The 13,437-nt window shown below is 44.7% G+C and overlaps 1 protein-coding gene and 1 long non-coding RNA gene across 2 annotated transcripts; one reads left to right on the top strand and one right to left on the bottom strand.

The window, feature by feature from the left end:
* Window positions 1–921: 921 nt before the first annotated feature.
* LOC126035424 (uncharacterized) lies at window positions 922–2,316 on the bottom strand. The gene is made up of 3 exons (XR_007504923.1): window positions 2,134–2,316; window positions 1,881–2,035; window positions 922–1,752 (listed from the first exon to the last, which is right to left on the bottom strand). It is a non-coding gene; the product is annotated as an uncharacterized LOC126035424 (long non-coding RNA).
* Window positions 2,317–2,536: 220 nt separating this feature from the next.
* Window positions 2,537–13,168, top strand: LOC126035333 (insulin gene enhancer protein ISL-1). The gene is made up of 7 exons (XM_049793848.1): window positions 2,537–2,587; window positions 2,691–2,793; window positions 3,608–3,797; window positions 6,723–6,982; window positions 8,938–9,224; window positions 10,650–10,817; window positions 13,012–13,168. Exons 2-7 carry the CDS (start codon window positions 2,766–2,768, stop codon window positions 13,126–13,128), a joined length of 1,050 nt encoding a protein of 349 aa, XP_049649805.1. The 5' UTR covers window positions 2,537–2,587; window positions 2,691–2,765; the 3' UTR covers window positions 13,129–13,168.
* Window positions 13,169–13,437: the final 269 nt, after the last annotated feature.

Genomic DNA, 13,437 nt, shown 5'->3' with positions numbered 1-13,437 from the left:
GTGAAATTGGCCATTACTAAAGACTTGCCCCAAACACGTGCCAGGCTGTCCTAAACTGCCAGCATCAGCAGTAATTCCTGATAATTGCTTTTTGGGTTACTCAGCTAAAACACAGAATTCTAAAGTATATATAAACACGGTCTCGTATATATATATATGCAGATACATAAACACACCCACATATACGTTTATTGCCAGTTTCTTGGACGCAGAAGTGATCACCTACTAGAGTTGCATTTCCCACTGTTTATTTAAACATTGAATATGTAAAGTAACTGTGTGTTTGTTTAGAACTATATCTTTACTTCCTGACACTATCTTGACATCATTTAAAGACAGCTTAGTTATGTCTACAAGTGGCAACGTTGGGTCCCGCTTCTTGTTTGAAATAAAACTGGAGGGTGTGTTTGCTTCCTCAGCTTTGCAAAGGAAAACAACTTGCAAACTAAGTTAGGACTCCGAGGAGATTTGTTGTTTAGTAGCTGTCTCATCAGCAAATGCAAGTTTCAGAACTTTTTCATGGCTGTTTTACTGCAACCAGATTTCCCCTCTGTCGTGGTTTAACCCCAGCCAGCAACTAGGCACCATGCAGCTGCTCACTCACTTCCCACCACCCAGTGGGATGGGGGAGAGAATCGAAAAAAAACCACCCCAAAACTCGTGGGTTGAGATAAGAACAGTTTAATAGAACAGAAAAGAAGAAAATAATAATGATAACAACAACAATAATAAAATTACAATAATAATAAAAGGATTGGAATATACAAAACAAGTGATGCACAATGCAATTGCTCACCACTCACCGACCGATACCCAGTTAGTTCCCAAGCAGCGATCCGTCCCCAGGCCAACTCCCCCCCCAGTTTATATACTAGCCATGACATCACATGGTATGGAATATCCCTTCGGCCACTTTGGGTCAGCTGCCCTGGCTGTGTCCTGTGCCAACTTCTTGTGCCCCTCCAGCTTTCTCGCTGGCTGGCCATGAGAAGCTGAAAGATCCTTGACTTGGTCTAAACACTACTTGGCAACAACTGAAAACATCAGTGTGTTTATCAACATTCTTCTCCTACTAAATCCAAGACATAGCACTGTACCAGCTACTAGAAAGAAAATTAACTCTATCCCAGCCGAAACCAGGACACTCGCGGGAAGATATTCCGCATGAATATGGCTTTGCTTCTCTTTCACTCAAACTCTAGTCTCGCCGGTTGCCTTTTAAAAAAATAGGACTTTGTAAAAAGTATATTTTCCTGATGAGTAGTGATTGGAGGGCACTAATACACTACGTTGATGAGGGCGGTGTAACAACCCATATGGAACAGAACACAAAAATAGGATTTAAACAAACTCAAAGGGGACGTTTAAGATGGGGGGGGTTAGAAGGGTTTGGGGTGGACACGCTCGGGAGCGGGTACAGTTTCGCGCACAGACTAAAGGAAACTCACCGTGTAGCCTAAGCGGAACCTGCCCTTTGAAAGGAGCAGGCTACGGGGTGCCGTACGCCGGTGCGCAGCTGGGGGCGCGGACGTCGCACCGCACCGCGACCGGCCGCCGTTCTCGGGTCTGGGCTTTCCACATCGCCTCCGGGGACCAGCGCTGCAGATCCGCGCAAACGGCTGAGTTCGCGTCTTCTTTCTTCCTTTTTTTTTTTCTTTTTGTAAGAATTTTTAAGGGATTCTCCACGGGGAAAGGCAGAAGTTCTTCACTTTTCTCCCCGAATCTCCGTTCCCGGCCAACCTATGAAACCGTCTAAACACAGGATGAATTTCTATTTACAGATGAAATAAAAAAGGAAAGGAAAATTATCTAAAAGGGATTGGAAAACATAAATAGAATGGAGGAAGTGTTGATAGACTATTTAAAATAAATATTTGTACCTTCTTCGATCTTGTGTTTAACAGAAACGCATGAAGCTTTTATCCACGATTTTAAGAGAGAAGGAGGCTGGAGGAAAAACATAAACAGTTCCATCTCGTGTCTCGGGCCATGCCCAGCCAGCCTGCCTTGCCCTCCCTGCTCAGGGCAGCTACGCCTAGGAAAAATAAACACTCGGAAAGGAAATAGCTGAATTAACCCCCCACCCCAAAAAAACCCCAAACAAACCCAAAACAAATAAACAAAAAACCATACGGAAATTGTAAATATGGCACGGCAAGCCCGAGTGGGGGAAGAGGTGGAGGAGCTCGAGTGGGCCGGGAAGGAAAATAAAAGGTGTGATGGGAGATAAGCGGCGGGAACGGAGGATACAAGAAAAAAAGTATAAAGGGAACTACAACTAAGGAACAAGGAAAAGTTGCCGCTGAAGTCGCTACACTGCCAGACGCTAAAATGTGATCATCAGAACAGCTGCGCCGTGCCGCCCGCAGCCAATGGGCGCCGCGCAGGCGTGACGTCCCCGCGCATTGACATCAGGCCAATGGCGAGCGGACTGAGTTGGAGCACAGAAGTTTGAGTAAGAGATAAGGGCGAGGCGAGTGCCCGAGCCGCTAGTATCCAGTCTGGCATTGCCGCGCAGTGCAGTTCCCGCGCAGCCGGACTCCGCCGCGCCTCATTCTCTCTCCACAGCCCTGACAGTATCTCCCTGGTCGGTGGTGTTTTGTTTTGCACCCTTTTTTTTTTTTTCATTTCGAGTATTTTTAATTTTTTTTTTATTACTACTTCTACTTTTTTCTTTTTATTTGCGACAGCTCTCAAAACTACTTTGAGGTCCTAAAACGAAACCGTACACTATTTCACTGTGGACATTACACCCTCTTACAGATATGGGAGACATGGGAGACCCACCAAAAAGTAAGGCGGAATTTTTACCGTTGTTGGAATAAATGTGCTGTCTATTGTAATCGTCTCAGGCAGGCGAACTGCTAAAGAGTTGAACTTCATTTGAATGGTAGAGAAGGTGCCTTTGTTGCCATGCCTGCATGCTTGCTGTGTTTTAACCTCGTAGCCTTGTACGTTATAATAGCCTGGGGTCCTGCTCTCTTTTAAAGTTTGGGGAGAAGGCAGGATTTTAATGGGATCTCCAACCACGGAGCCTTAAATTCTCTTCGTGCTAGACTGCGGTGAGGCTGTCTAACTATCAAGCACCTAGTCCGTCTAGGGGAATTAGCATTAGATTTGCAAAAGAGAGCAAGTGACAACTGTAATGATGCTTGTTCTTCCTAGCAGCCTCGAGTCCCCTCTTCTATGGCAAAGGGCTGAATGCATGCGTTCGACGTTTCCAATCAGTGCCTCTTAAAATATGAAATCAAACATATAGGTGCTCTCCCCGTAAGGAAATGAATCCAAGCAAACAAACAATAAAATAAAAGTAAACCCACGAGGGAGTTTGGAGTTTTGATTCCGTGCAAGGAAATGAGGACCTTCACCCCGAAGACTGTTCACATCTGCATTTTAATATATGTTCTGCCTTCTTTCTAAACGATGGCACATTTCAATTACTATTCAAAAGTGTAATACTCTTTAAAAAAACCCCAGCCAACCAACCAACCAAACCCCCAAAAACAACACTCCCAGAGTACGCCCTATAAGGGAACGACACTAAACCTGTGTTTATCTCTGTAGGAGAGTAAACGGTTAGTCAATCATGTATTTATTTTCATTTCAGAAAAACGCCTGATTTCCCTATGTGTTGGCTGCGGCAATCAAATTCACGATCAGTATATTCTGAGGGTTTCTCCGGATTTGGAATGGCATGCGGCGTGTTTGAAGTGTGCGGAGTGTAATCAGTATTTGGACGAGACCTGTACGTGCTTTGTTAGGGATGGCAAAACCTACTGTAAAAGAGATTATATCAGGTACGCTATTTACATTGTTTAATTCTTCGGTGATTTTTTTTTTAAACTTTATAAATCTGACAGAGGCAGGAAGAGGAACAATTGTCTTTTCATCCTCTTTCTCACAATTGGTATATTTTAAAATTATTTTCTCATAGTTAGGCGAGGAAAAAAAGTTCGAGTTGACAAGTTTTTTATTCCACAAGTTCAAATATAAATCTCTGTATAAATAAAACCGCATTCGGAAACAGCTAGCGACTGTATGGGACCCTCCCGAGGACTTTGGCAATGCATCCTGTGATTTTAACAAAGTGGGAAATCGTAGGTAATGAAGAATATTTTCAGTAGTGTAGATATTATGAGCAACACGGAACTGATCGCTTTTTAACACAGCCTGAGAAATGCATCTCTGTGTGTTTTTGCAAAGGCATAATGGCATTCATAAGAAAGGCACTTCAAGCATGTATGCCGTAAAAATAAATACACGGGGAAAAAACCCTATTTAAACTAAGCCTATCAAAACCAACCAAACAAAAAAAGCAAATGAAAAGCAAAATCAAAACTGAAGTTTCCTTCAGAATGAAGGATCGTTTTGTGGGAAGGTTAAAACCTAGACCGAAATGTTTCTTCGCTAAAATAACTGACATTTAATCTTTTAAAATATTATCCCCTTTGGTGATATCTGACTGTCCTTTCTTATCTTACTACACTGATGAATTAGAGCAGATCAAATTGCCCATCATCTCTGTTCGTGAACAATTTGGTATATTTAGATAATGGAACCGCTTCCTTCCTCACATTAAAATCTGGTAATTGATCAAATGTGAGAGTTGCCGATCCTGACACTATAGAGAAACCAAAGCAGGAATTTCGAGTGTGTTTATTATTTGTGCTCCTGGGTCATGCTGATCCGTTTCAGTGTCGCCTACTGGGTTTGCCAAACCAGAACTTTGCATGACACTGAGGTACGGACAGTATTTTTTTTACAGAAAGTTTTGGGAGCAAGTACCTACCTAGCCACCTAAGATATCTTTTCTTGTTTCTTCGTAATTCTTAATTGAAATAAAGCACTTGAGTCTTTCCTTCTCCAGTGCACAGTTCATAAGCAGGTCGTTCCTTCAATCCATGTTGTGAGATTATTCTCAAAGTTTTACTATGGCGAAAAAACCAGTACACTTTCGTCCTTTCACTAATTTCAAATGAAAGGAAAACGTTTGGGACTGAGATGTGCTCACTTACCCTCTGCAAGAACTCATCGGGCAAAATTTAAACAACCAAATAATAAAATGCAGCTCTTTTAAGTTAATACGCAATACATTTCATTTGCTACAATTTTAAAAGATGTACATTATGTGCAAGTCGACTTTGAATTAGACCGTGAGCCAATCTATAATTGTCAGACGTGTGGGCAACCCCCCCAACTTTTGTACCTATTAATGCATGCACTTTGCGATTGCGCTGTTCTTTTGCCGTTTAGCTGTTTGCTTGGGGGTTTTTTTCTTCTCAAAACGTTATAATTCAGAAATACGTAGCTCTGAATATAGGACGAGTACACCTCCATAGACATAGCAGCTAAAGATGTGTGTAAATAAACATCTGTACCCACAAGTATACATCTCTAATGTATGACTCTCTCTAATGAAGTGTACTGATGAGGGAAATGTGTGGGGATGAATATTAGCTCAGTTTTAAGAACAGCTTTTACAGTTCTGTGGATTGTGTGCGTATACATGTGCATGTATCTGTACATTTGCGGAAAGATGTTAATTTTACTTAATACCGAGGAGGCTGGCTAAGGAGCATTCGGTGGGAGCCGAGAGACTGTGCTGTTCTAGACACCCGAGTTGGAGCATTTTCTCACCTTCATCTACTGATGGGTGAACTGTCCCCCTCTCCTCCACGGGAGAGGAAGAACCTGCCACCCACTCCAGAAACCCATTATTTGCCCTGTGGGGCTGTCAGCGAGCAGTTGCCCTTTCACTCCTGCCGGAGGGCTTGAGCCCCGGCTCAAGGTGGGAGCATCAGCAGGAGGGGAGACGAGGCAGTGAGGCTGAGGTGGGGGCAGACTGCAGAGCCAAAGCACCCAAAATGCCTTGTAGTAGGGGGTGGGGGAGGGGAGTTACACTACTATAGATGTGTGTACATATATAAGGGGGTGTGTGTGCATGCCTATATTGTTGTATAAAATGAACCTGGTGAGAGGGGACCAGGGGAAGAGCTCCGGCCGCTGGCAGAGCCACCCCTGCCGCGTCCCAGGGGCTAAGCTGCCGGCAGCCCAGGCACGCGTTAAGCGGCATAAGTCCTGAGTGGGTTCCTCGCAAAAATATCACCATTTGGTGAGGCTGGCACGTTTGTGCGTGAGGAGCGGATGGCAGCTTCGCCAGCCTCGCCTTTTCCCGGTGCACCTGGGCGGTCTGGTTCAGCCTTGGGCCAGGCTAGGTCAGGTCCCCCCGCCGTGAGGAGGGAGGGAGAGGGCAGGGGCGGCCCCTCGCCTGCTGCACCCCGGGCGCTGGGGCCGGAGGGAGAGGTCGGCATCTCCTCGGGAAGGAAGGGGGTCGCTTTTTTGTTTCTCCCCGTTTCTCCTTCCACCTCCGCCGCCCCTTCCCTCTCCTTGCCCACCAATGTGTCCGGGGCCCCACCGACTTTTACGGCGTGGGTATTGAGGCACCGACAGCAAACGAATCCGTTTTATTCCTTTCCTCTTCTGGCTTCTGTGTTTTCAAGGCTTGTTTAACTAGTGGACTGCATGTGGCGCGTCTACGCGGGGCCACGGGGCTGCCCACGAGCGGGAGTGAAAACCTCTCTCTCTCTTTTACCCCTTCCTTTCTTACACCACCCCCCCACACACACCCCACCCCACCCCCGCCACTTCCTTGCCCTCCCCCTTCCCGTGCTCTCCCTCCTTCCCCCCCCCTTCCCCTTCTTTCTGGGCTGGGCTCTGCTCAGGTTATACGGCATCAAGTGCGCCAAGTGCAGCATCGGCTTCAGCAAGAATGACTTCGTGATGCACGCCCGCGCCAAGGTGTACCACATCGAGTGTTTCCGCTGCGTGGCCTGCAGCCGCCAGCTCATCCCCGGCGATGAATTCGCGCTGCGGGAGGACGGCCTCTTCTGCCGGGCGGACCACGACGTGGTGGAGCGGGCCAGCCTGGGCGCCGGGGACCCCCTCAGCCCCCTGCACCCCGCCCGGCCGCTGCAGATGGCAGGTACCGCCTGCACCCAGCGCCGCGGAAGCCCGCGGGGTTTGGCGCCGCCCGGCCTGGCGCCTGGCGGGGAGGGCCTGCCGCATGCAGTGGGTCCCACGCCCCCGCGGAAAGGCGGCCCCGAGCGTGCGCGCCCGCGGCAAGGCAGCGGCGGCGTGCCCCATACCCGGGGCTGCCGCGGGTCCGGCTGCTGGGAGAAACGCCCGCGTACGCGGTATGCGTGAGGCGGAGACCCCTGCGCAGGGGGCCGCGGCGGGCTGCACCCCCCGCCAGCCTGCACACCTCCTGCTCCAACCGCGCACCGGGTGCAGGAGCCCCCCTGAGCCCAGGACAGTCGGGAGCCTAAGTCGGAGACTGACGAGCCGATGCACGGCAAAGGACAGACCCCTCTGTCTCCGGAGCATGTGGAAAAGCTGTTTTAAGCACTGGAAGAAGCGGGGTCCGAAAAGAGATAGACTTCATAACTACAGGCGAGCACTTAGGCTGTAATTTAAAACTGTCAACAAGCTAATCTTCAGTAATTGCCTTTTAAAGTGACTCTGCCTTCTTGAAACGTTTTATGTGATTTGATGAGAATTTCATTTTGAAACTCAGCATTGTAACTTCAGTGTCGCCCCACCTCACAACTTTACTTACACTTTTAGTTCTCGACGTACTCAGAGACGCTTAGCTTTAGGCAGAGGAACGTCTCTTTGAGGCAAACTAGGCTGGGCAAAACAAGGTTGGCGGGCGTTATTGCTGTGCAAGTAACTGTAACTTGAAAGGTTATTTACAAACACAGCTATATTTAAACGGGCTCGTTTCCCGCTTCTGAGCTGCTTTCAGGTGACATCTATATATATGGAGAAAAAATCCCGTAGGTGATCATTGCAGAATTTTAGAGAGATTGTATGTGCTCCCTATAGCGTGTTTGTGCATGTCTCCGTAGGCATATTGTGTCGGCAGGTACAACACTGCTAATAATTGAAGCCTTCGTATTGTCTTCATCGAATTTGCTGATTTATTATTATAATCAGAGAAGTCGGAACCCGACTGTACAAAAGTGAGCACTTTTGAATATTAGCTAGCCAGGGTTTTAGCAAAAAAAAAAGTAATTTTTATTTTTCCCTTGACTGGGTCAAATTACATCTAGGTAGCTACAGCTACACAATACACAGAAGAATAGCACCATCACACGAATACTTTTAGCTCTTGATGTGATGTTACCTGTTGTTTTGCATTTCTTGGCAGTTTCCAGGAGTTGCTAGGCTTGCTCTCCTTTTAAGGAATTGGCGAAACATTCATATTTTTAATTATTCATCAAAAGTTGACATAAATTCATCTAGCACCACCACTTTCTAAGATAGACCTCCATCTCCCGAACTTTGGGATACAGGGGTCTCACGGGATTTTCCTCCATGGTTACGGTGCAGCAGATTTGGCTTGTTTTGCTTTGATTTGGAAGCATCAAAATGCCGGGAGCTGTTGCAAGTTATCGCGGCCTCTGGCTAAACTGAGCTAGATTCAGTATAAAAGAAGCAGATCCGAATTATGATTAATTTAAGAAATATTGTTTTATTACTTTTCGGGTCAAAAATCTGTTTTGGTGATTTGTCAGGAAAAATACATAAATCCCTCCCGCCCCTTTCCTGGCGCACGCATACCTTAATGAACTTGCCCTCCCCTGTCAAGTCTCATACAGGTTCAAGCTTCTGTCATTAAGGGTTTTGGGGGTGGTGGTTTGTTTTTGCAATATCTGGAGTCAGAAATGTCAGTCCTGTCACTCCACCAGCGTATAAAGCAAAGGAGGCTGCAGGAGCTCCGATAGATCTGACTGCTTGAATGGCCTTTGAAAGAGGGTTCATCACCCACCCCACCCCCCGCCTTCCCCTGTCCCACCAGCTTAGATTCATAGCCTCTGCAGACTCCCTGCTTCCTACTCATGGGGACCCTGTTCCGCTCTTCCCCTTCCCTTACAGCAGAACCTATCTCTGCCAGACAGCCAGCTCTGCGACCCCACATCCACAAGCAGCCTGAGAAGACCACCCGAGTCCGGACTGTCCTTAATGAAAAACAGCTTCACACCTTGAGGACCTGTTACGCTGCCAACCCCAGACCTGATGCCCTCATGAAAGAGCAACTGGTAGAAATGACTGGCCTCAGCCCGAGGGTCATCAGGGTTTGGTTTCAAAACAAGCGGTGCAAGGACAAAAAAAGGAGCATTATGATGAAGCAACTTCAGCAGCAGCAACCCAATGACAAAACTGTAAGTGGCTTCAGCCTCTGACCGTGCACTGCCTTCCTTCCCAGGGAGAAACGCCTGGGCTATGTCCAGCCCGGCCAGCCTCTGGGGTCCGTTTGACGCTTTTGATTTTGTGGGAGCTCCCTTAAAACAAAGAAAATTATACCGCCTAACTATTATTCGCTTGTTCTGCTGTCAGTGCAATTAAAACAGACCATAGTGAGAAGCCGATATAGGCTGCTTAAGCGAATACATGTCTTTTTGTGGGGCTAAGGATACACAGTGGATTAGACTAACGTCTCTGCAGCATGAATTGTGACCTGCAGAGCTTATGGGGTGTAATAAACTCTCCCTTGTGTAATATTTATATTGCAAATGCAAAGGACTCCTTGAGGGGAAAATGACGTTTTCACCCTCTTCAATGGTTTTACACAGGAGTAAACCCAGAAGTAAAACCCATGAGTAAAAGGGAAATTGGATGTATTTTCTTAGCACTTTATATACTACAGTGTGTATATGTGTGTTTGTCAGTGCACTTACTGTAGAAAAAGACAAATGCAATGCAAAGTTTATGGAATTACCATAGTGTTTACAGGTTATTTAAAATATATATAGTTCTTGTGTAGAAATACATTGAGTTATTGTCTGCAGGCATATGCACGTGTGATGCAAACAAGTGGGAAGCACTGGATTCAGCATAGCAAACTGGCTGTCTCCATTTTAAGCTAACTTTTTTTTTTTTTTGCTGTTGTTGTTAGTCCACTTGAAGAAGAGTATGTTATTCTCCCTGTGTATATTGACTGATCTGAGAATGACTATCAATTCATAAAGCTGCCTAGTTAAGTGGAATTTAAGGAGTTTCATTTTACCATGTTGAAATGAAATAAAACACGATGTTATTAGCTCACCTGAACAATCTATTCGTCGAGGCTTGGAGTTATTTTGTACACAGTGCCTGCACCACAGGGCATACTGGGAGGGCTGGGGTTTCTTTTTTTTTTTTTTTTTTTTTTTTTTGAAAGAGCGCGGTACTGACCTACCCCAGGTTTCTCGTACAATGGATATATGATCCAGTTAAGGTCACGCAGAACAAAACCAGCCTGGATGCAAAATAGAAAGGGAACATGATTAACCGTTTCTTGAGCCGAACCGTGCATTAGCAGCCAAGATACAGAGTGCTCGTGTTTAAGAAAGTTTGGGGGGCGGAGGGGGTATGCCTTGAGAGAAATACGAGGATTAAAGGGAAAGAAAGTAAACTTCCACTGTGATAAATGCAGCAGGTAGAAATAGGCTGACCTAGAGTAGAGTAAAACATTCACAGCAGATTAACAAAGCAAATACAAGCGACAGCGACTGTATAAATAAGATAGAAAGTAGTTTATTGACTCGGAGCTTATATACAATGAAGTTAACCAAGCTCATTAACATCTTTTGCTGGGCTGTTCACAGAATATCCAAGGGATGACAGGAACTCCGATGGTGGCTGCTAGTCCGGAGAAACACGACGGCGGTTTACAGGCGAACTCGGTGGAGGTGCAGAGTTACCAGCCGCCCTGGAAAGTACTGAGTGACTTCGCATTGCAGAGTGACATAGACCAACCTGCTTTTCAGCAACTAGTAAGTGCCAGTTCCCAGCCGGAGCAAGCCAGCCTGTCCCCGGGGCAGAGCAATGGGGGATTCCCTAAATGCGCCGGATGCCCTCAGAGAGATGAACAACTCAGACTAGCCGGGTTTTCCTGAAATTGCAAGGTGGGCATGATGGCACTCTCTAAATGTGGCAAATTGAACTGATTTAATAGGGCTTGGTGCAAAATCTACTTTAGTGCATAGCAGAGCTCTTGCTGAGTTGAGTGGGAGATGGATAAGGCCCAACCTAGGTCTGAGACTAACTCAGCTTGCACACTCCTGAAAGCACCTCTATCCAGAGAACTAAAACATTCTTCACATATCATTTAATTGTATGTACATTTATGATAGCAGTTTCTAATATTCGCCCCTCCCCCCTTTGGGCCATTTTTTCCTTTATACTATAGGGTGGATTTTAAATATATGATTGCAATGTCAGTGTCCTTGTTTTGTCACACAAACATGAGTAGCTTAATTAAATTATCAAAGTCCTTGTTTTACGCATGTACCTCTAGATATAACTGTATATATCTATATATATGCACAAATATATACATATAAATAGGTTACATTAAATGTTGTGCTTCACAAAGGGAATTGTTAGTATGTATTCACATGAAAAATTCAAACAATATAATAAACTGCCTTAAGCCAAAAGAAAACAGACATTTTAGAATGAATTCTGTTCTTATCTCACTTCCTTATGCCTACATCATTTGGCAGCTCATATAGGACCATATAATCTGCAATACTTAGGCCCAACAAGGTGAATTAAGGATAGAAGTTCAACCTTAACTCAATTTCCTGGCCTAAGTGTGTTAAAATCAGATCTTTAAAGTAATAAGGTATGTTGTGTATGTTTTTTCAGTGATTCAAAATAACACTTAATGGTGAAACATTAATATATAGACCCTTTTTTGATGTGTTGGGCATTTTTTTTCAACAGGAAGTGATGGAAAACAAAGGTTTGTAGCCATGTTTAGAAATGTTTTCAGACCTTTTCAGTTTAGTATCACACTCTTACAGGATCGCTTTTTTTTTCTTCTTCTTTTGTTCAGTGGCAGGCTGCAGCATGCTTCCCTCCCCGCACACCATACTTGCTCAATCAAGAAGCTGCAGCACAGCAGCAGGGCTGTTTGCATGATCTTACCTCTAGAGCAACCACCAGTTTTCCTGCTTTAATCAAGCTGTCAAGCAGACACAAGAAAAAGTTATTTCCTTCGGTTGCCTTACTTATTGTGCCTTAATAGGAGACTTTAAAAACCTTTGATGGATTGAGTTTTTGTAAGGTGTAGGTCTAAAAAAAAAAATAAATAAAAAGGCAGAATGGAAGATGGATAGCCCAAATACACACATGCATATAGATAGATAGATTATTAGATAGACAGATAACTATTGATATATATTGGGCATAATGTCTGATACTGAAAAGAGTTAAAATGAAGAACTATGGATGGAACAGACAGTTCATCGACCTTTCAAGGCACTTCTCTAATCTGGAAAGGGCCTTAATCACAGGATCAGCCAGCTAAATAGGTGCCAAAGAAATGCTTTTGGATTAGCAAAGCTCCACCCTTCAAATCATGCCTTTTCCCAACGCTGCTCCTAAACTAATGGGAGCCATGGGGCACATTAGAGTGGAGAAGTGTGACCTTTTTTATCAAACTGGCTCTTGTTAAAAAGAGATACTACCTGCTTCAAATCACAAATGAAAGAGGATGGCTTGTTTCAAATGCCTTCTGCTCCTGGATGCTCCTCCCAGGTTTATTTTATTATGTGCACAAAAGGGAAAAAAAGTAACTTTGCAGTTTTGTGTCAAAAAAAGCACATGCACTCTTAAATAATTGACTAGAACATCCTGTTGGGATTGCCACTCTTGCAAGACAGGGAAGAAGGCCTCATTAATAAGGTTGGGGGTTTATTTGCTTGATTTTTCAGTCTTTTTTTTTAAATTTTTTTTAACCTGCTTTTTTTCGGTGATTTGGTCAAAGGCCTGAAGAAGATTCCTATGAAGTCAATGGGGAAACTAAACAAAGCAACAAGCAGTGACACAGTCTCCTGTGGAGATGTATCAGGCCATTTGGCTACATGCCTGTATATTTATTTTTGCATTCCTCTTTGTCTTTGCCTGCTACTTTTCTTTGATTGTTACAGTTGTAAATTTTTTTTTTTTTTTTTTTGACAGGTTAATTTTTCAGAAGGAGGACCCAGTTCCAATTCTACTGGAAGTGAAGTAGCATCAATGTCTTCTCAGCTCCCAGATACGCCCAACAGCATGGTAGCCAGTCCTATTGAGGCATGAGGAACATTCATTCAGATTTCTGTTGTTGTTTCTGCCCTTACTGTCACCCCTGTTGGAGAGAGTGGGAAAGTGACCACATTGGGACTCCGAAATTCAGGGGGAAAAAGTATTTAACAACCCTGTAATGAACCTAGCAAGGAACTGCTCTATGAAATGAATGGAGTCATGTTTGAAAAGACAAGGTAATATGGTAGCAACACTGTGAAGACAATCATGGGATCTTACTAGAATAAATACTTAAAAAAACCAAACCCCATGCTATTCAATCATCAGAGGAGGATCAAAAAGATGTTTTCAAAATGTAAAGTA

This window comes from Accipiter gentilis, chromosome W (genome assembly GCF_929443795.1).
Source record: "Accipiter gentilis chromosome W, bAccGen1.1, whole genome shotgun sequence".
In the NCBI taxonomy this organism is placed as follows: Eukaryota; Metazoa; Chordata; class Aves; order Accipitriformes; family Accipitridae; genus Astur; species Astur gentilis.
This window is presented reverse-complemented; position numbering and strand designations above follow the sequence as displayed.

Excerpts from the sequence above, each read along its gene's own strand:
- LOC126035333 (XM_049793848.1), top strand. The coding sequence starts at position 2,766 with ATGGGAGACATGGGAGACCCACCAAAAA. Across the intron at positions 2,794-3,607 it reads CATGGGAGACCCACCAAAAA|AAAAACGCCTGATTTCCCTA; the intron begins GTAAGGCGGAAT and ends TTTTCATTTCAG. Across the intron at positions 6,983-8,937 it reads CCGGCCGCTGCAGATGGCAG|CAGAACCTATCTCTGCCAGA; the intron begins GTACCGCCTGCA and ends CTTCCCTTACAG.